At 29.9% G+C, this 24033-nt stretch overlaps 2 protein-coding genes across 4 annotated transcripts in view; both read right to left on the bottom strand.

Annotated features, from left to right (window-relative positions):
- The window catches only part of LOC106792237 (protein FAM214A), a 58216-nt gene extending 35190 nt beyond the window's left edge, over window positions 1–23026 (bottom strand). The window contains exons 1-3 of one of the 3 annotated variants that reach the window (XM_014758498.1): window positions 22878–23026; window positions 21402–22175; window positions 20654–20910 (exon numbers count right to left, since the gene is read on the bottom strand). The gene's annotated coding sequence lies outside the window, so the exon portion shown is untranslated. Of the gene's footprint in view, window positions 1–20653; window positions 20911–21083; window positions 21307–21401; window positions 22176–22877 lie in introns of those variants that run through there. The other 2 variants (XM_014758500.1, XM_014758499.1) reach the window with 2 other exon arrangements.
- Window positions 22379–24033, bottom strand: part of LOC106792238 (translation machinery-associated protein 7 homolog) — a 1955-nt gene continuing 300 nt past the window's right edge. The window contains exon 2 of the mRNA XM_014758501.1: window positions 22379–23069. Coding sequence (XP_014613987.1) covers window positions 22874–23068 — 195 coding nt within the window. The 5' untranslated portion in view covers window position 23069 and the 3' untranslated portion in view covers window positions 22379–22873. The remainder of the gene's footprint in view (window positions 23070–24033) is intronic.

Here is a 24033-nt window from a genome sequence, read left to right as displayed (position 1 = left end):
TATGTGAATATATTACGAATAAATAGTATATAGAAACTATTCTCCTTTTTTAACGAACACACACACACACACACACAAACATATAATATGTATTTACCGTGTCTTATTTAAAATGATAATAAAACAATCTTAACGATTAATTGCTATAATTATACTTTAATTTTATATAATTGTATACTCGCTTAAAAGAGATACGCTTATATGGATACCTGTATAAGGTGTTTTAAAAATTATTTTTAACTAATTGAAATATATTTTGTATTTGAACAATACTTTATAATTGGATATTCATATCACCGAATGAACAACAAAATATTGGCGTATCTCTATTTGAATAAATCAATATTATAATAGTTAAGTATTTTATTTTTTATCTTGACACGATAAAGCGACCTTTAAGACACACGGTATAGCTAACAGGAAATAAACTAAAGATCTAGAATTCTAACTTTACTCATATTACTTGGAAATAAAACGAGTTAAGAGAGATTTGTAAAAAAAAAAAAAAAAAANAAATAAACTAAAGATCTAGAATTCTAACTTTACTCATATTACTTGGAAATAAAACGAGTTAAGAGAGATTTGTAAAAAAAAAAAAAAAAAAAATAAGAAAAACAGAAATTATCTTTCAAGTGGTTTAGATTTAAATTGATTTTGATGATCAATTAGGTAATTCAGTTAAATATAAAAATTAAGATACGTATCTCTTAGAGTATAATCTGTCAGAAATAATTCTTATAATATTGTGCGAAAAAAAATAAGTGTCGATTCGTATCGATCGATGGTTACCATCATACTTCACGTTGGTGTTTGTAGAAAACAATAAATAATATAGAGTGTTACAGTTCGTGTCACGAGAACGAGAACGAAACTAAACGAAAGGGAGACGACAAACAACAACAACAACAACAACAACAATAATAATAATAATAATAACAACAACAATAACGACGACAATACAACGAACGAGAATCTCGCGAAACATACCTTTCTATTTCTTTTCTTTCAACTATTAAACCCATATATCGAGACTTCGATCGATAAGTAAAACTTCGAGAAAGTAATATATATGTACATATATATATATTTTTTTTTCCTATACTCGCACAGAGAAAAGAAAAAAAAAAAAAAAGAAAAAGAAACATAAATGAACACAGGTGATGCATATAAGAGAATGAAAAGAAAACTTTAGTTACTAGTCCAACTTTTTTCTACACTTTTTAATATCATCTCTTAACACACTATGGTAGAATAGATGTACTATGCATTTATTATTATTTTACGATATTGTTATGCATCTCTCCTTTGTGAATAACTATATTTTTCTTTGTTGTTGTTTTTTTTTTTTTTTTTAAGTGGTCATTTAACCACTCACGTTTGGAATAGACATGCATGTTAGTGTCGATAGGTTTAATGTTAACTGGCCTTCTTTTTTTCTCGCGTTTATCTCTTTCTTTTTGATTCTAATTATAAGATATTTCCTTCCAGTGTTATTCGTGAAACTATATGACAAAGGTGTTACGGCGATACGAGAAGTTTTTCAAGGAGAAGATGAACGACGGCATTGTCTCGTTTCGTATTAAAAATATTCATACTCGAAGGATATGTTGTTTGTAACCGTGAAAAATAAAAAAACAAGATGTTTTCCTTCAAGCATTTATGGAAAATCGATTATCAAGTAATAATTATTATCATCATGATCATCATCATGACCATCAAATTAATATATATATTTCAATCGTATTTCAAAAGTACTACTCGTTAAACGTGAAAAGTTATTTGGGAAAAGTTAGAAAACAAATTTGTCTCGTTTAAAATTGAAACTTTAATTAAACTTTTAAAGATAGCTTCGATAGTATTCATTTTATACGTAGAGAAATACTCGATATAATATTTATAAAATATATATTTCCCTTTTGTAGTTTATAATCAAATTTCGACTACAAGTATTTTCTATTCGACTTTATTCGTGTTTAAATTGTCATGCAATATAATTATAAGTTTGTATATGATTATTACAAACTAGAAGAAAATGTTGATTGAAAATATTGTAATATTTGATTACACCGAAAGTTGTCCCATTAAAATATTCTCATGCTCTCATGCAATACACTTTCGAAACATGGTAAAGTTGCTTACGGTTAGTTGCTCGAGGCGTAACGTTTACTTTGTGAAATACGAATCTGACTTTAATCAGTCATCGAATTGGTATCATTTACTCGATCGATCGATCGATCGATAGATCAAAAGTTCCGATCATAGAAATAGCTTTCAAGCAAATTATACACGTGTACAAAATGTTTTACAAATATTTCTTTCTCTTTCATTTTTCTCAATAACATGTAAATGCAATATTTCTCACGTTACCAAGTGTAAGCACAAATATTTTAAATATCGAAATTTATTTATAGCTTCTGACCATATTTTTCTTTTTTTTTTTTTACCATTTCTGGTCAATATTACATCCATTAAAAAAAAAAATAAAAAAAATAAAGAAGAAGAAATTATCAGGATTGAATTTGATTTACTCATTTTTATACTAATACGTATCATGTATAAAATATATATATATGCAATCTTGAAACAACCCTAATTCATGCTAAAAATACCGAATAAAATATTACACATTATATAATCGTTAATTTTATTACAAAATATTGATCAAATAAATCAAAGTTATCTAACGAACGTTGTCTCTCGTTACTTCATTATTTAAATATAAGTTGCATTCTCTGGAAAAGAAAAAAACAAATAAATAAATAAATAAAAAAAGGGACGAATGAGTAATTATCTTTGTTTAGTTCATTCGTCATCCTGATTTATTCTTCCTCCTAACCAATGATCATCTATTTTTTTTATTTCTTGTTTCTTTTTTTGTTCTCGTTAACAAAGATAAATGTTTCTGGCTTGCAGCTTAAACAAAGTTGCATTCTCGTCGATCCACCACTAGACGCTGGATCGCCAAAAGAACGCACTTGAGAAACGTTAACCGAAAATAAACTCTCTATCTATCTCTATCTCTCTTTTTCTCATTTATTTCCGGTAGATCGTTCATACGTTCTACACTCGTTCTTAATGTTAACTTATTCTGGCTAATAAAAAAAAAGAAAAAGAAAAGTACAACACCTATCTCAATAAATCAATGTAATTAAGTACTCGTTCGACATTTAAAAAAAAAAAAAAAAGAAGAAGAAGAAGATTAATTCTTTTTAATTTATTCGTTCAATTTCATTCGGCTAAGAGGTTTTAAATTATTTATCGTTAAAAATAAATATATCGAGAAATTTTTTGTAATCGTTATATTACGTCAAACATTAATACAAGTTTTGAATTATATTACATGAGATATTTCAACATTTCGAAAATTTTTCAACGCTTGGAATGAATTTCTGAACAACTTCTATAAGAAATTACGATAAAAATATTTTGTTGCGTCGATCATAACTGACACAGAGACGATTTTTGACATGTTTAATATTGAAAAAAAGAAAAAAAAAAAGAAACAACATAAAAATTCCATTAAAAAAATGAAATGATAATCCTGCAAACCGAAGTAATCTTGCTGAATTGAAGAAGGATTTTTTTTTGTAAATACGTCAATCAAGAAAAATCACTCCAATATCGTCAAATGTAACGAAACATAACAACCTTATGTAAATCGGCTTTTTTTTTTTTTCTTTTCACAATATTAATTTAAAATTTAACAAAGAGATATTATTAAACAACGTTCCCTACTTACTGATTCCCATACCGAATATTCATTATTATCATTATCTTTGTCTGGATACACACCAAATTATGAACGCTCGATCGGAGACACGCAGACGCATACTTTCCATTAATTATATTATCAAAAAAAAAAGAAAAGAAAAAAGGAAAAAAAAAAAAAACAAATACCAAAATTAAATCCGTAAATCTTTTCTTAATGAATAAATATTAATAAAATATCGTGTTGTGTATCGTGTGTGTGTGTATATAATACCCCTTCCCTCGTTGTTGTTGTTGTCACCTATTAATACACAAGAAGAAGACACGTTTTCGAATATATTATTAAATGTCAAGATTTTGGTAGACAAATTTCGACACATTTTGACCATGATAAAAAAAAAAGTTCATAAAATAAAGTTTGGTCTGGACCACCACCAACCCCTTCCCTCCCTAACTGCCACCCACCAACCCTTGCGATAAACAATCACGCGCAAACGTTTCTCCTCTTCGTCTTTTCGCGTCGATCCATCCGCGGAAACTGACAATGAGAGCAAAGATGCAATCCCGGTTAGCTCGCAAGGGGGAGAAGGATGAGGAGGAGGAGGAGGAAAAGGGTGGTTGGTGGTACACTCGGTTTTTCTCTTTCTTTTTCTTTTTTTTTTTTTTGTTTCCACGTTCAGCAGCACACAACGTCGCGCGTCGGATTGCCAGAGAGTCATCGCCAACTGCTTTTCCCAGAATATTTATGTAGGTCAGTTTCGTTTCGTTTCGTTTCGTTTCGTTTCGTTTCGTTTCGTTCGGTTCGGTTCAGTTCGATTCGCCGACCGAAACACAAACCTCCGACAACTACTATTACTACTACTACTATTACGACACGATGAATGGAATTTTAAACACCACCCAACAATCCCACTCCACTACTAACTCTCAACTCTCACCCCTTAGATTTTAACGATGTCCAAATTTGTTCCTAGAATTTTGTGATTAAGGATATATTTTCTGTGAGACGTGAAAGAATTGATAATTGGGTCAAACTTTGAACAAAACTATCGACTATAGATGATACGAAATTGTTCTAATTTCCTTCGACAAATTTATCATCAATAGACTTAAGTGTATTATACTTTTTAATTATCTTATTGATTTGTTTTTTTTTTTACGATATTTTTGTTCACGATTCGTACGATCGATAACGAATATTCAAATGCATTTTTTTAGTATCAAATATAATACGTTGTTTTAAAAATTACAATATATATATATTTATTAATATATTACTTCGAATATTCAATAATTTGGATCTGATGTTTTGTTAAATAAAAATTTCCAAATTATTGTCATCATTAAAATCAGGAACGTTAAAACAATCCTAAATATTAATACGATACGTTAGATAATTAGATATACCTTTAATGATCGTTAATTAATTGGAGAAAAAAAATATATATTGTAGTGTAAAAGCACGGAGAGAATAAATTTAATGTACCTTCCTCTTCAAAATTTCTCTTTAGACTGGCTCGTTGTCTTCTATGAAAGTACTTTTATTGATTGTTGTTTATATGATTTTTCAAAGATTGTATATGTATAACATATATAAACTAACTTTTCTTTATTCCAAACACGGTGTGCGATTTTCATGGATAACTCATGATAATTGTATTGTTCGAAAAATAAATATAAATATAAATAATATATAATATCATTTGTCCAATGTTGTATAAAGGAAACGCATATATAATATAATATAAAAAGAAATAATAAGAAATAATTAGGAATGAGAACGTTACACGTTTACAGGTTTGCTCCACTTTCATGAACTACGAGCTCAAAAGTAGGTCGACCAGTCGAAGTATCAAAGGGATAAGGGATGTACGTTTTTCCGGACGAATCTATTTATTTCAAAATTCACATACTCCATTAAAACGAATACCATGATGACATGGTTCTGTTATCGAACGATTTGTAATATCTTCCAAAAATCTATTTATGATTTAACAATAAAACCTTACGATTATTTTTTATAACCATTTAAAGATAATTTTAATTTTGATTTAATACGTGTTATGGAAAAAATAAAACAACAAAAATTATGATTTGCATTTTTCTTATCGAAGAAAAAAAGAATCGATTTATGTTGGATCTAATTAAAATTACCATAAACTTCGAGAAAAGAATATTTTTCAACGTCAAGATTATTTCCAATGGATTAGTTTTCTTATTATAGACTAGTACCTCTCTCGTATACCTTCTCAAGAAAAAAATTTCTCTCTATAAAAAGTGAACAACTTTTGAACAAGTGAAAGTAGTCGAGAGAGAGAGAGAGAGAGAGAGAACAAGAAAGAGAAAATATAATTAATTATTCTTCTTAATCATTTTCCCCCCACCCCCCTCGTACACTCTTATAATCCCCATCCACAACTCTCTATAACCAAAATTATTTTTTCCTATCATCTACATTTATATTATACACGAGATTTATAAGTTATAATGTTATTACTATCTTATATCAATATAATTATAATCATAGTATCTTAATTGCAGCTTATATTTTGAAAAGATTAAAACATTTCTCTCTGATACTAAGTAATTATTTATTTATTACAAATCGTTAACTCGAAAAGTAAAGAAAAAGAAAAAGAAAAATAAAAGAAAAGAATTACATATAAATAATATATTACCGTGCATTAAATTCTTTCGTTTCTCCAGTTAACATATACATATGCACGTATCTAACATATCTAAAAATAATAAACAGTGAAACTAGTTGTTAACAGGTGAAAGTAGGTGTTCGACTATATTTGAACTAAGAAATTGATCGACGTATTTGTAACACGGTATTTACTTCAAATACAATTAAAAAACAAGAAGAAGAAAAAAGAAAAAAAAATTACAAACAACCAGATTTGTAATTCGAGGTTGAAGTAAAAAAAATTATAGAAAATAGAAGGTTGTTTGTAATTGGCTGTTATTTATAAAATAACGTTCTTCGAAGAAAATTTAAGTTAAAAAAAAGAAAGAAAAGTTGATCGTAAGTATAAAGTAAACGAGTGTTATCGAAGAGTAGAAAAGTTAAGGGTTGAAAAAGAGAAAGATGAAGAAAAAAAGGTACAGGGTTTTGAGGGGTGAGGGGGATGTCACACGTAATTGTATGTCAAGCACGTATGAAGGTGGTAAGTGCCTACATACTACATAGATATTCGATTTCACGTAGTATAATAAACGTAAAGTGATGCTAGGATCGAGAATATATCGAAATCTGAGATAGTTCTGAATCAACGGTGAAAACTGAAGATGATGTTTTCGTGTAGGGAGAAATGAATGAATAAACAAACGAGTGAATGAATGAATGAATGAATGAATGAAAATTCCACGTTCAAGGAAGCTTTCAATTGAATTCTTTTTTTATCACTTGCCTTCAACTTTTTTACAAGCGTCTTTCATTTTAAACAGATCGTAAATAGAAAAAAAAAAATAAAGAGAAGGAAGGAAAAGAAAATAGAAATGAAAAAATACGAACGCGTCGATAATAAAATGGACCATTCGACGCCTACGTTTTTCAATTTTAATGACTTATGTTAAAGCAAATATTAGTTCCATTTATATTTTCTCTTCTTTACTAAATAAAACCACGAATAGCTTTGAACGTGTAGAAACTAATTTTGCAAATAGCATCGTACAATCCCGATATATATATATTGCGTACCACAAATTGTTTTTTTCTTCTTCTTTTATTTTGTTTTATGTTTTTACCAATTGAATATGAAAACTTCGTAGATTTGTTATAATATAATCGTTATATGACTTTACGAAGAAAATTTGAACGAATCAATTCGCACAAGCATTGATTCGATCAGTTCGAAATAAATGTTTAATAATCGACTTTTTATAAATCGTATCCGTTTATTTAAAACATTGAACGAACCTCGATAAAAAAAAAATAAATAAAAATTATGGATTGATTTGTTTTTTTTTTTTTGGTTTTATTTATATTAAACTGAATTCAAGGATTGCGAGCTTATATCAAAAGTCTTCAAAAAGTTAAATAACTACCACCCCCCCCCTCTAATGTATATACCAACATGTATAAAATGTATACGCGAAGTTAGCATATCTTTTCCATATAATAGATTAACATAACATTACCACTTGAAGTGTATAAATCATATTAACGTTATGTTCCAGGGACAGCTGCAACGTTCCAAGCTTACGTATGTATCTTAATATGTAAGTATACATATATATGTATATATACATATACATGTACATAGTCATGTATTCTTGTGCTCCTATTTCACAAACTCCCAGTAAAAGTAGTATACCCGTGACTAGCGTTGTTCGCATTTCAGGCACCTGTACACATATGGAGTCTTACATGTTCGATACAAGTAAAGAGTTCTCGTTTTAAGGTGCGCCTAAATCAACCAAGCGTATTGGAAACAAAAAAAAAAAAAGGAAACAAAAATCGTCATTTTATTATACTACAGATATGTATAGGTATATGTATAATAGTTACAAAAAAAAAAAAAAAAAAAAAAAAAAAAAAATTAAAATTCGAATAATTGTAAATAATTAGAAATATAAATATGAAAATGTATATATCTAATTATTAAAAATCGTGACACATTATAATGCATTTCTATACGTATTCATATACGTGTTGATTTACGTAACAGTCGTTAAAATTTAGAAGATAAAATTAGATTAATAATGAATGATTTCCTGCAATCTTTTACGTATGATTCCCATCCATGTGTTTTCTAAGATTAAACTATACGAAACTTTCTTTTACTCTCGTCGTTTTTCTAAATATGTATTATGAAAGACAAAATATATATTTCGAAGGATGATTAATTTATCTTTTACCTATACTCTGAAATATCTTATTTAAGATAATAATAAATTTATTTAAAAATATGTGTACAAAAGGAATAGAAATTTGAATAGACGTTTATATTAAATATAAAATAAAATGATGTATCGGTGGTGGTGTGCTATAAATTACTGAGCCATTGAAATTTTCATGTGAAAAAATTTTAAACGAATGATAAATTAAAATAGAAGCAAGACTGATAAATGGGAGACAATCAATGGATGGTAAATTCGTTTTCTCTCTCTTTCTCTCTTTCTCCTATTTTACTCCCACAGGAGTACTCGAGCTTAAAACACGAAGCAGTTTTGCTATAAGTAATTACTGACTCGTAACCATGTTCTGAAATCAGTCGGGCGTTTCGCGTCTCTTCGATTTTTCCTTCATCCGCACATTAACATATGGGTAAACGTGAAAGTAAGTAAGTAAGTAGTAAATGCCTGGATATTTACGAGGCATTAAATTGTCTCCTAACATTTATACCCGCGAGCAACTATGAAAACTGGAAAACGATTTCTTCTCCCCTTTTTTTCTTTTTAAATATTTTTATATCAACCGTACCAACGAACACAAATTTCAACGAAATTAAAGTATAATTTATGAATCTGCGAAACACGTGCGTTATTCCAAAATGCGACCTAAATTTACTAAACCAATATATGCTATAACATTATTTATAAATAGATGAATATCATTTAAAACTTATATATATAAATGTTCCTTTTCAATTTATATGAATTTATAAAATAATATGAAAAATATTTGTTTGAACGAATTTTGGACAATTATTTTGAAATTGTGAGGAAATATTTTATTCGATTTAAATCTTTTATAAATACTTATAAAAGAACATTGTAATTTCTCGAACAAGTATATACACATCCATATGTGCAATATATCTGTATGATATAACACAAGTAGTCGACGAGTGAGAAGCCTCGCACGTAAGGAAGCCTTTTTTTCCTTTTTTTTTTGGAATAAACGCGTACGTTTTCTCACCCATAGTCGTCGTCGTTCAAGTGGATTAATCGATTTGAGCTTACGTCGATGTTTTTACGAAGAAGCCTTTATCAACGGGGGATGTTCACCCGTCGTCGTATTAACGATTAAATCTGCTCTTTCTACTTTTTTTTTTTTTTTGATACATCCTACATAAATTAAAAAATGTACTTAATAAAAATATATTAATAAATAATTACATATATATATATATCGAATTACAATTAATAAATAAATTATTAAAAAATAATAAATAAATGGAATGTTTTTTTTTATATTACAGTAAAATTTTAGTTCTAAAGATCAAATTATAAGTCGTTGAAATCGATGATTAAGAAAAAAAAAAAAAAAAGAAGAAAGAAAAAAGAAAAACACAGAAATGAAAACGCGACCGTTTGGCAAAGAACAACATCAACTTGTCTCAGGGAAACACTTCGCGTTCCAAAAAGCATTCCAGAAAGTGAAGTAAAATCTAGATTTTAGTCAGAGGTAGTAGTCGAATATACAGAAGGACGTTGAGAATGTTTGTTTCGGTGTGAAAGACAAAAAGCTTTTGCTTTCAGATCGGACGTGATTCTTCGGTAGGAATGGAGGAAAAGTGTAAGGGAAAAATAAAAATCAAAAATAAAGAATGGCAAAAGGAAAAGAAAAAGAAGAAGAAGACAAAGGGAAAGAAGAAAAAGGGATATCTCGAAGCTTTAACGAGGACGTTGGGGAGGGGGTGAGTTTGTAGGTGGTGGATGAATGGTTATGTGGATGGAAGAAAGAAGGTACTCGTAAATTTGGGTCATCTGAATATTATGCAACCCCAAAACCAACTGCAATTACACGAAAAACGGTGTATCACGCTTGAGAAGGAAAGATTGCACATGTGTGTCCTGCGTGTATCATGAAACGACATTACGACATTTCAATATTTTTCTATTAATAAATACTAAATAAATATAAAAAAAATCATGTTCTTTTTTATTAATCGAGATTCAATATTGAAAACATTTTCGAAAAAATATACGCGCGATATATCAATCGTTAAAAAAACAAAAAGTCGAACAACTTTTATTTCACGGACCGCGAACCAAAGTGTTTCTTTCGAAGGTTACTAAAAAAGAAATAAATAAAAAAAAACAAGAAGAAAAAATAAGAAGGAAAAAAAAAGAAATTCGAAGAGAGTCAACGGTCTGACTGTTTGACCCTCGAGAAGAGTTCTTGACTCGACTCTCGAAATAACGGTTTCCTTCGTCGACCAAGAGTCGACGATCTGAACATGAGGAACAAGGACGCAAATAGGGAACACACGTCGAAAATATTTTTATATTGTTTCTTTCGTTAGGTATAGACGACGATGACGACAACGACCAAATGCACACAACCCAAGGTTTGTTCTATATCGAGAAGACAAAGGTACAGAAATTTAAACGATTTTAATACGGGAGGTTATTAACCCTTTTCAATGATACTAACCTTGCTTGTATTATCCTTGTGTGCTAGTTTTTTTCTTTTCTTTTAAATAGCTTACACATTGCCAAAAGAAAGAGAAATGAAATATATGTATATGTATATGTTACAGTCATAGCCGGAAATCCGCCATTGCTAGTAATTCCTCGGCATTTTCATCAATGCATAGAGCATTCCGATGAAATCGAAAACAGAAGAATTCTTACAGTTTTTCCTAAGCATTTAACATAATACTTTGATATTTCATAGAATAGCAAATTACTATTTAAGCAACGTTGAAAAAAATACATTCTCGGGTACAGACCCACACAGCTATACGCATCCCACCCCCCCAAAACAACCTATACAAGTAAAAAACATTTTGTTCTAAGCCTGTGCATCTTCCGATACGATAGGGAACAAAAGATCCTGATTTCTGTGGAAATCTCTATGAATATTTGTCTAACTAATGTAAGATTGCAATGCTGTAAACTGTACAACTTTGCTAATTCTTTGAAAAGTTTTGGTAAATATTTTTTATACTAAAAATAAATAGATTTAAATAAAACTTATATGAAATTAAAGTATACTCTTTTGTCTACGCGTAGAATACTTTGTCGAGTTATAAATTGATCAGCAAAGGTTCAAAAAATGTCAGAGAATGCAATGCTGTAAGTTGTGCATCTTTGTAATTTCTTTGAAAAGTTTTGACAAATATTTTTTATACTGAAAATGAATAGATTTTAATGATTTTTATATTAAATTAAAGTACATTCTTTTGTCTACACGTAGAATACAATATCGAGTTATAAATCTATCTGAAACAGTTTATAAAATGGCAAAGAATGCGATGCCGCAAATTTTTCCTACTTTGCCATTTCTTTGAAAAGTTTCGGCAAACATTTTTTATACTAAAAGTGAATAAATTTTAATGAAACTTATATTAAATTAAAGTGCACATTTTTAGCTACACGTAGAATACAAATTTGAGTTATAAATCAATCTGCAAAGGTAAAACAATATTTTATTCTATATATATATTAATTCTGCAAAGGAAAAAATATTTTATTCTATATATATATTAGTTTCTGTATATATTTATTCTATAGAATATCAAAGTATTATGTTCGATGCCTAGGAAAAACTGTAAGAATTTTTCAATTTCCGACTTCGCCTGAAGGCTCTTTGCATTCATAGTAATGCCGAGGAATTACTAGCAATGACTGATTTCCGGATTTGACGGTAACATATATATATAATCAAGTATGTAATGAAGAAATCCAAGTTAGTGAGAATTTCGATAGATCTTTTCAAGGAAAAAACGTTTCTTATCGTTCTATTATAACGAAAAAAAAGTTAAGTTTTTTATTTACTTTTTTTTCTGTTTTTACCTTGGCGTGATGATAATAACAATAATGACTTATTTATCACATTATATATCACAAAACCATCTTTATCGTGTCGTTAAAAAAAACGCGAGAAAACTTGGCATGGTATAATATCTTCGATGAAACTTTCAACCAATCATGTTTTACATGTAAGCAGAATCGTTACGAGTTGTTGCACGCGCATTGATTCGTTGAAATATTCATACTTTTTGCATATCTTACGTGTGATTTTCGTCGATATTCTACGTAATAGATTTTATCCAATGACTATGAGAAAATCATGTAAATTAAAGTGTAATAATGATATCTAGTATACAACGTAAGTCAATTAAAAGTCTTGTGTATAATAAGAAAATATTGTAATCATTTTTATTCATAAATTATTCGACCGAAGATCACCGAAAATAGATAAAACCAAGGTAATTAATAAAACAAACAAAATAAACGCGTGCAATTTGAGAACTAAAATAATCTGCCCCCTATTACTTCTTATAGAATATCATGCAATATGTAAAATAACGATGAATTAAATAAAAATAAAAATAGAAAAATGATTAAAAATTCAAAGTTATCAGGATCATCAAATCTTTTACATTACAATAATCTAACTTTTGCTACTAGATATTATTTTCATAATGGTACAAGATTAAAAATCATCTTTATTGTATTATCTTACTTGATTCACGTTTTCGCAATAACAACAAAAAATATGAGAATAACAAAATAAAATCTATTACCTTAGAGAATTATTCGAAGAATTAACTAAATTGATAATCATTGAAAATTGAAACTGCATAAAGAGGGACAAAGAATATAAAAGTAGAATCAATGATTAGAATGAAATCATAGTGTTCACGAATCGCGTGTTGAAACACTAAGAATCGGCCTTGGTTTTGGCTGCCTATAAATAAGAATTAAAGGTACGTGTGCGATGCGCACTGCTACCTCCTTTCCCAACTGTCTACACATTGTTTATATTCTATCTAGATGAGCATTGCGCATAGACACGAAACTAATAAATTTCTCTAAATAACTAATTCGAAAATGTAATAATTTTAAGAATTAATTAGAACGACAAAATGCGTGTGCTTTTCGTTTTTCTATACACACGCATTAATGAATTTGTTTGAAACATTCATTCTAAATGCAATAGATTATTTACACATTAATTTACGTCAATAAGATATTCGTCTAATTTTATCACGCTTTTATAAAAATATTTCATATACACGAATAATAATACATTTTTGTTCAAATAACTAATTCTAAATGTAAAAAAAAAAATTCTTCATGAATAATATTACAATACTACAATTTAAAATTGCAACAAACATATATATTTATATTATTTATCACATTTTTAAAAACAGAAACTAGAAAATTGGATCAATAAAATGATTTCTCGTATAAAATAGTAACGTGTAATTGATATCTAATACATAACGAAAATGGAGCTAATAAAAAGAGCAACGAGCCGAGATGGGATGGATGAAAAGGGAAAAGAAAAAAATACAAAAGGAGGAGGTGGAAGGATGAAAGAACGGATAATAAAGAGAGGGAAGTGTCGGGTAAGAATTACGTAAAGGAATGAACGAGTATTATATCTTGTCAACGACGGCGTTGCAGCATGAAACTATCGGTTACGAAACTATTTAAATAAACGAAGAGACGATAAACGAGATGAGAAAGAAAGAGAAAAAATATAAAGAGAGAGAGACAGAGAGAGAAAAAAAGAAACTCTGTAAGTGGGAGTATATACTTTGAGTCTAATTTCGTTTCGGTTGTTGCATCTTTCAAAGGTACTCTCGAGAAAGTAAAATACCTCTAATCTTTTTTATCTCATCTATTGAAAAACTATACCTCCAGAGATTGATTTCTAATAAAATTTATGACAACCCTGAGTTGCACGCTAAATTCGTCCTTATTGGTCATTCTTTTTGAATCGATGCCTTTGTTGTCCGGTAATTAAAGCAAGGTCGCTTAATTGAATCTAATCATTGATTATCTTTTTCTATACATACATACATGCATATATACAACGTCAAACAAAAGTATTTGTACAAATGACAATTATTGTTTTTCCGTCAATTTTCTGTTAATCTATAGAAAAGAAAAAACTAAATATGAAATAAAAAAGGAAAAAAAGCTTGCAACTGAAAAAAAAAAAAAAAAAATAAAGTTTTTATACTCTTTGAATTATTTTTTGCGCGTGTCATTCGTAGAAATATTTTCAGAAAAATTTCATCCGTGCCAATATTTTTCGTTGTTCACAACGCCGTATTTATTTGCCGTATATACAGCGTGCATACATACACGCGAATTTAACTTACACGATAGATACGATACGATAAAAGTGAATGAGTTTTTTATCGAGTGGAAAAAAGGAAAAAAAGAAAGAAATAAAAAATACAATAAAAAGAAAAAATAGATATTTCTTGTTTAAATCACACAATTAAATTCTACGAAAACAATAAGATTTAACAATAAAATCGTTAGTTTCCTTCTACCATAATGAACACGTGAATATTATGCGTGTGAACAACTTGTAGTAAATCTTTTCCGTATTTCATACTTCTTCTTCTTCTTCTTCTTCTTCTTTTTCTTCTTCTTTATATTCTTAACAACCTTGATACGCTTTTCTCAAGAATATATCCCTGTATATCCGTATATGCTTCAAGAAGTCGAGCATATCGTGAAAGAGTCTCGACGGTAAAAGACTCGATTGCAATTCATTCGCTTTAACCGAGATAAGCCGTTCGTCGCGAGAGACCGTGTAAACGAACCGACCCACATTACATCGAGGAACCGTTCTTATATACATACATATACATTTATATATACAATACGTATATATGTATATATGTTACCGTGAAAAATCGAAATAGGAGAATGTCAAGATACACATGGTCGCTTTTGATGTATATTCTAAATATTAATGTATAAAAATAAACTCAAATATTCGGTCTTTCACCGATGCATTTGGTATGTATTGACAAACGACCATGTGAATCTTGATATTCTCCAATTTTGATCTTTCGTGGTAACATATATATATAATACTTTTAAGTATTCCATGTGTCTAATTTGCAACCTTTCAAAAATCATGACAAAAATTTGCACCCTTATGCATGATTGGCTCTGAACTTGTCAGCCTTCCTCTACGTGTTCAACACAATACATTTCTATTAAGTGTATAAAGTAAAGCATACTTCCATTTATAATTGTAAAAACCTGTGGTACTCTGACAAATAATAAAAAACGTGTTTGCGTGAATCGTTACGTAGCATGATCGATCTAATCCCAAGATGCTATTAATTTTGGCGTTGAAATTAATTACGGCCTTACAGAGATAAATACAAACGTGTCTAATTATCGTATACTACCTATGTAGTATATGTAGTATACGTATAAGTGAGTTTAATGCATTTCTAGATAGGAATAGTGGATTTTGCAAGACGTCTTAATGGATAAGTACATATCTATGTGTGTACTTACGTATTTAGGTAAGTAAGTTCGTATGTACGTACTTATGTATATACCTGGGGGATACTTAAAAGCTCGCAATACGAGAGAATTCGAACCTTGGCTCAACGTCAATTACGTGCAAACGAGTCGTTTGTGCTGCAACGTTTGCATTGCAAGTAAGTAATACATACGCATATATATACGAGTAAAAGTATATATATATATATTTTATGTACGTAGAAAGGGATAAAATAGCAGCTTTCTCGAAAGCGTCATCGTCGTTCATAATCGTCGAGGTTACTAAAAATGTAAAGGGAAAAAAATAAATCTCGTCCAAGTAACTTATCTTTTTTTCTTTCTTTCTTTCATATATTAAATCGAGTTATTCGAAAACTTTTCTATCGATAAATATTTTTTTAATAAAAATATATATATATATAATATACATAATACATTTTTTTCATAATCGTATGTATATATATATATTTAAAAAAAAAATCGCACATGTATATATATATATATATATATAAAAAGAAAAAAAGGGAAGGAAAAAAATTTCTAGGTATAAAGTTGGCTTCTGAAACAGGAGCAAAAGCGTGCACGATACGTACGTCTTTGACGTAACGCGTGCCAAAGATTATGTAAGACCGGAGAGTATCAACGCGTTCCTCTTTGCCTTTGCAAAGAAACTTTACGGAACATTAACGATCGTTTAAATGTCACTACACGGAAAGATAGTTCTCTTTCTTCCTATTCATTACTATTATTTCTTTCCTTTTCTTCTCTCTTTCTTTCTATGTTTTTTTATTTCTTTTTTTTTATTTTTTTATTTTTTACTTTTTACTTTTTTTATGAATGGTTTCGACAAAAGTCGATAAAAAGAATAAAGGTTGTTGTTGTTGTTGTTTGAGAAAATAAAAGAAAAAGAGAGAAAGAGAGAGAGAGAGAGAGAAAGAAATATTTAGCGTAGGCGGGGATCGTTGAAACCTTGCGTAAGATTATCGTATACCTGGACAATTTGTAGATACAATTTATCTTTCCGTTTTTTTTTTTTTAAATTCTTATCAATTACGCGAGAGAATAAATTGAAATGGTTTTATTGAAAAATAAACGTTTATTCTTTTTTTTTTTTTTCTTTTTAAAATGTGTACGATAGAAGAAAATTGTTTCTATGTTAAGCTCAAAACTTTTCAACACAACCATTCGCGTACGAATAAAACGAAATTGTATAAAAATGTACGATTTTTTTTTTCGTTGAAATATATAACTCGTATTAATTAATGCACATAGATACATAGTATAATTTAATATTAATGTTTTCTTTTTTTTTTTTTTTCTTTTTTTCTTGCTAAAAATATTTCATTACTACGACGATCGATCAATGTACACGAATATATTTAAATTAATATGAATAAAAATATCTTACGAGATCGTATCGATATCTCACAAAATAAGATTTTAAACAAGACGAAAAAAAATTCACAATATACTCTCATAATATAATTTAATGTATAAATTAATATCGTTATTTTTAAATGAAATTTTTCATCGAATATTAATTATATTTAACTGTTAATATTCTATGTAATATAAATATATTTTTTAAACGACACTAGTAAGAGAGTGAATTAGTGATTTTATAAAAATAGATAAGAGCCAAAATAAGGAGAGAGAAAACCAATGAAGATGACGGAAATGATCGTATGCTGGCAGAGTCTTTATTATGAAAGATAAAACGTTCGAAATGCGTGACGCAACGACGATCGCTCGTATTAATTCAGGCCTTGCACACCGATAGTAGTATGTTGTGGGTTGCCTCAAGCGGTGCGAAGAAAGACGACTGCAAGTAAGTATATACATACGTGGGTATATATACATATATATATGGGTATATATGGGTATATATGGATATACATATATATATATCGAACGTACATACATTCGTTCGTTTTTAGAATATTAACAGCGAGACTTGCATTAGACGTAACAATCATTTATCTCTGCACCTGGGATATTTAAACATTTTATACAGAATAGGTTAAACATTTTCGAACGATTTTTTAAATCAATAATCCCCATTTACTGTTCAGATTGTACAAAACTTACAACTTTTAAAAAATTTTTTTTAATAATCTGAAAAATCAATAAGCCCGCAAAAGTCTCGGAAAAATGGATAATTAATTTTGAAAACTAGCTTAAAACTTTTAACCCGCTTAAGTATTTATTGGTCATCTTGAATAACGATCGTAAAAATGTTGTCTTGTTTTTGTCCCACGAGGAAAGAAGAACTACCGTATTGAAGTAAATACGTTTTATGTTGACGCGCGCGATCTAAAAAGTTGTAAATTATGTGTCATAATATTCGAAGGGTTTGAAAAAATCCAAAGAAGAAAGTAAAGTTATAAGGAACAACGTGACACTAAACTGTGAAATGATTTCTCTGAAGGACGTTTAATCGTATCGTACGTGAATTGTTTTTTCATAAAAAATAAAATAAATTTCTTTTATTTGTAATTTTTTTTTTACGTCAAAACCATGTCGCTCGATCGAAGATAAAGATCAGGAAATGCATTTATATTTTCCTTTTTTCCAATTTTTTTCTTTTTTTTTTTTTCAAATATATTTCCTTCATAGATAATCGATTAACGTTGTCCTATAATCTTCGTTGAAGGTCGGCAGATAACTAAAGCTTATCGTTATCCTCGATCGACTCGAAAAATTTGCGAAAGAAACTATAATTCTTAATAGATGACGTATATGGGAAAAGGTTACCCTGTATCACGAGAATGCGTTGAGGGTAATTAATAAAGAGCAATGCCAAGGTGGAAAGGGGGAGGGGGAAACAATAAGAATAAGAAGAACAAGAGAGAAAGATGAAACAAGTTAAATAAAAATAGGCTCATTTCAAATGAATAAGATTCCTATAAGATAGAAAAAATAATATGTAAAAACATTATTTTCTAAGTTTTTACTCATCTCAGAAGAATCGTTTCAGCTCTCATAATTCTGTATATGCGTGTGTGTGTGTGTGTGTACGTGAAGTGGAAGGATGTATATGTAAAATGAAAGACTTGGAACGTAGCCTAAGGAAAAGAGATGAAAAATGTAAAGGAAAGAAAGAAAAAATTGCGAAAAAGATAGGAGAAGCTTTCGTAATATGATGGGTGATGTAGGTAGATAGTTAAGCTTCTTTTATCCAGTTTAACTTGCAAAACGAGCCTGTACATCGTTCACGAAGGTAAAGAGTTTTAACTAATGTAAGAGAAATACGAGAGAAACCATCGTCGTCGAGAAGGGACTTTTAATGGGGAAGACACGCGAATACCTTGAACCATGCGTTACGTTACCTCAAACTGACGACACTATATAAAGGGTTAAAAGAATAAATTAAAAATACTAAGAAAGATATATATATATATATATGAGCCACCAATTTGTCAATCCATTTACTGCACAAAACAAAAGTGAAAAAAGATGATAGAGATTAATATTTATTATCATTTATTATTGGAAGGCCATAACAATTGTTGTCATTTAATAATGTTAAGCTTAATTATTAGGGGCATTTATTTGAAATATAAAAAGATAAGGATTGAACACACACAAGTGTTCTAATAATAAAGTGTTTAAAATATTGTTAAAGTAGAGTTAATCATTTTGGCCTGTAAACGATTCATATGTTTAAAGTGAGAAGGAGAAGGAAGAGAGAGAGAGAGAGAGAGAGAGAAATCTTTTGATTAATTAACAAAAATAAAAACGTAGGAAATAAAGAAGTAGAGTAAAAAAAGAATAAGTATCTCTTCCGATCAGCTCGATAACAGAGTAGGCAAGTCCACAACTCCCACCACCACACCACTTCGTCGACTACTCTCGAGTTCCCCTAGCATTTAAAGCGCTCTCATACATTCAGCGTTCGACGATGCCATATGCCATTGCATCCTGAAAGGATTATAGCTCATGCCAGAAAGATAATAACTAACAACTCTCCCGTTAAAAAAAAAAGAAAAGAAAGAAGGAAGTAAAAAAAAAAAATAAAGTAAGTAATTATGAGAAATAATAATGAATATGATTGTGTTATCAAAGTACAAAAGGGATGACGAAAGAATTAAATTCTGTTGCGATGATGATTCAAAAGAAAAAATATGAGAAACGGTGAGAGAGCGGAGAGGGAAAGAGAGGCAACAAGGTGTCAGATTCGGGCTGATCCACCGGGGTTTTTCGCGAGGGAAGAAAGGATATTACATACGGATAATATGTAAGCGTGTGTCCCCTTCGCGGACAGTAGTTACGCGCGCACGCGTGCGCTGATATATGCGAATGAGAGGGGGAGAGAGAGTGAGAGAGAAAGAAAGAAAGAAAGCATAAAAACAGAAAGAAAAGAGATAGAACGAAAAAGCGACTGGCACATAACGCATACTCAAAGCCACGATAGTAGCACGTTTAAGCAACCACCAACATTCTTTGACAAAGAAACCCTCGATGGCGATGACGACGATGACGGTAACGATGATGACGATGTCTTCCTAATTTTAATATTTTTCTCAGGAGATATAAAACATCCAGCATGTATATACATATGTACATGTACATTTCTTTCTTTTTGCTATTACAAATTGGTAACATAAGATAACGTTTATTTTTATTTCACTTTCTCCCCCTTGCATTTAATTATATACTAATGTATACAAATGAGAGAGAAGGAAAAAGATATAAAAAAAAAAAAAAATCGATTTTATTAATAAAAAAAAAAAAAAAAAAAAAAAAAAAAAAATGAATTAAAGTAATAACTTACTGAATCGAAGTATCGCGCGAGGCAGCAAGACAATCAACCGAGCTTGGAGTCGTCCCCAGGGGTCAAATGATCCTGTCGGGCCCCATGGCCGTTCTCGAGACTATCGATGTGCACACGAATTCGTCTTTTGTCCTTTGTCAGAACTGTTTCTCCGATCAGCCGTGTCCTCTCGAAGATTCCCTTCGATCGTTCTCCTTCTCTCTTATTCGCTCTCTCGACCCACGGCGAGAATGGAGTTGAACCAATGATGATGATACCTTCGAAAGGGTGACCGTACGACAGACTATGTTAGATATATAGAGAGAGGGGATACCGAGTTTATGGGGGGAGTGTAACAGACGGACAGACAGGCAGACAGACAATGAGAAAAAGGTAGAGAGGAAAAGAGAAAGAAAAACGACGTAAGGCAACCACGAGCGAAAGCTCTCACCTCCCACCGACCGCTCCGAAGGTCTGTTGCCAACTGACCCAGGCGGTGACAGCTACTGCCGACACTGCTGCCAACGGTCAGGATCTAAACTAACCTAGCTTGCCTCTTTCTCTCACTCCTTTCATCATTGTGACTGTCACTCTCTCTTTCTCTCTCACTCACACTCGTTCTCTCTCATTTTAATATCTCTTTCTCTTACGTGATGAACATTATAGCGGTCGAAGGTTAAACGATTACCCTTTACTTACTCTTCATTCGACTGCACCAGATAGATATTTTCTTCGATTATTATTTAACGATGAAATTTTTGCTTTTTACCTTCTAAATTTCCTTCATCGAGAATACATATATCGACGATATGTGTGTCGTTCTTTCTTTATTTCTTTCTTTATTTCTTTCTTTATTTCTTTCTTTCTTATGCTGTCTACCTCTGTCTCATTCTTTCTTTCCTTTATGCACACGCGCGTTCGTGTTCTTTCTATGAATTCATTTTTAATAAAACATATCTATACAATTTTTCTTCGTCAATGATCGTCACTCGAATTTTTTCCATTATTAATAACACTCACGCCCGAATCGAAAATACTCGTTAGGCCAAGTTTCTTTATTAAGAATCAATCTCGTAATGCGTACGAAATGTAACGTTCGAACAATGAGAGAGAGTCGACGATGGCTGATTTTTTACATTCTTATGTTGTCGGCACTGTCGATCATCTGACGATCAGCTGTAATTCACGCCTCGTAGCTAACACCACGCGCTCGCGTTCAATATATACGAACTACTACTACCACTATTATTATTCTCTAGAACGATTTTTTTTTTTACATTTCATGCTATTGAAACACGTTCACGTACATACTTTCGTCGAGAATTTATTATTTTTTGTTATTAATTTTTGGCAATTTTACGTTTCAGTGCATTGAATCGAAATCGATTTTTGTACTTTTTTTGTCTTTTCTTTTTTCCTTTTGTCGGTCAAACTCGTGTTGGAGTATTTTTACGCATTTCGAAATCAAGGTTAATTGGCGTCACTGGTGTGGGTCGATACGTTGGCGTTCAAAGCTTCGTTAACTTAATGAGCGATATTAAACCTGTATGAAAGTTAATATATCTATGTATATAACTGCATCATTGAGTCTACGGTGACGCGATATGTAACTATTTACGTTTAATTATCGGATAAAAAAAGAATCATCGATTCACGAGATTATGAACGTATATATATGTATACATAGAATACGCAAGAAAAATTATATTTAATATAATTAATGTGCTAAATAAAAGTAACAATTAATACAGGTGTCCTCGTTTTTATTAAATGCAACTCTATAAAACGACTAGATTAATATATTTCGATAATTTTCTTTTTGTTTGTAGAAAATTCATCGATAAGATGAACTGTTAAATTGCTTTTAAAATTGTTTTTTCCTCTTAGACTTTTCTTTGAGCTTACTTGTTTGCTGTTATCTTATGTTACATATAAAATTATATTAATCTTACTTCAACGACACAAAGGATGACTCTTGTTTGACTCAATAAAATGAAAATTTGTAGTTGTATTTTTTCATACGACGAAGTATTATATGTATTCCATGGAATTTTTATAATCTATTCAATTTGTATCTATTTTCAATTTTATTTACAAGTAACTGATGCAGCGAAATGTGATTGTAGAAATATTTCGTACAGCAAGTCGATCGGTGAACGACAACATTGCTGTAAGAACATTATCAGATTTTGCAGAGTGACTGTGACAAATTTGTATACAATGCTTTTTAATAAAAAACAATCACTTTTTGCCAGATTTCTTGATGCCGCCAGTAACAAGAGGACCCTTTTGACTAGCTTTCTTCGCTGCTTCTGCCAGTGCTTTTTGTTGTTCCTTTTGTTTCTGTTTAAAAGCTACATCTTCGTCATCTAATTGTTTAGAATCCTTTTTCGGTGCCTTCAATGGTTTTTTTTTACCTCCTTCCCGACTAGACATTCTAAAAAAGGTATCAAACTTGATTAGTTTTTTCATGTATATTTTCTCTATCTATTTTACGTAGTAATATAATTCAAATAATTCTTTAACGACATATTAGGTGTACGAAATGTCCGATTTAGAATTGACAGTTTGGTTTATTATATCTTAAGCGCAAAAAACAATATAATTAATCAAAGTATGAGCATAAACTAACGATACAGTTTTGCCATCTTAATAGTAACTTGTCAATATCAGCAGCAAAGAAGTCTGGGGTGCTAATGATGATAAAACAGTGAAAAGCATTTTCTACAACTTGTTAGGAATTATATATTTTTCCTTGCAAGAAGTGATGCAAGTCATGTGGCATATAAGTTTGCTCTTAGGTCACATCATAAATGTTCATTTTCAAGATCAATATCACTAGATCGGAATTTCTCAAATCATTGACATACTGTCTTCTCATTAGTCACTTCCTTGTTAAACAATTTATTGACATTTTGAATTGTCTGCGTTGCATTATTATTTAAATTATGATTTACAAAGTTTATAAAATAATATAATAAAGAATAGAAATCATAACAATGATTCAGTAAGTTAAATTATATACTTAATAAAATAATAATACAAAACAGAGTATAAATTGCATACCAAAAGGTCAATACTTTTAATGACACAAACAATATTCTTATCTCTATGCATTTACGATATCTCTTTTTTTAAATTCATACTGAGTTATAATAACTTATTTATTTGTGTAAGAATAAATACAATTTCAGTACGTTTTCTTAAACGTATATTTATCTATACTAAATTTTGGTCTACAATAAATAATAATCAAAAGTAAACTATATAATCAATAGTTCATTGAACACGATTAACATGATGCAAAAACTAACCTCTTTTGCATTAAGCATATCAATTCTACTGATGTAATAAATTCTTTAAATTAGTAAGTATATATATATTTATATACTTATATATAT

The sequence above is a fragment of the Polistes canadensis genome, unplaced genomic scaffold (genome assembly GCF_001313835.1).
Source record: "Polistes canadensis isolate GaletaPanama2010 unplaced genomic scaffold, ASM131383v1 scaffold_396, whole genome shotgun sequence".
NCBI lineage: Eukaryota > Metazoa > Arthropoda > Insecta > Hymenoptera > Vespidae > Polistes > Polistes canadensis.
The sequence above is the reverse complement of the archived record's forward strand: the minus strand, read 5'-3'. Positions and strand labels throughout refer to the sequence as shown.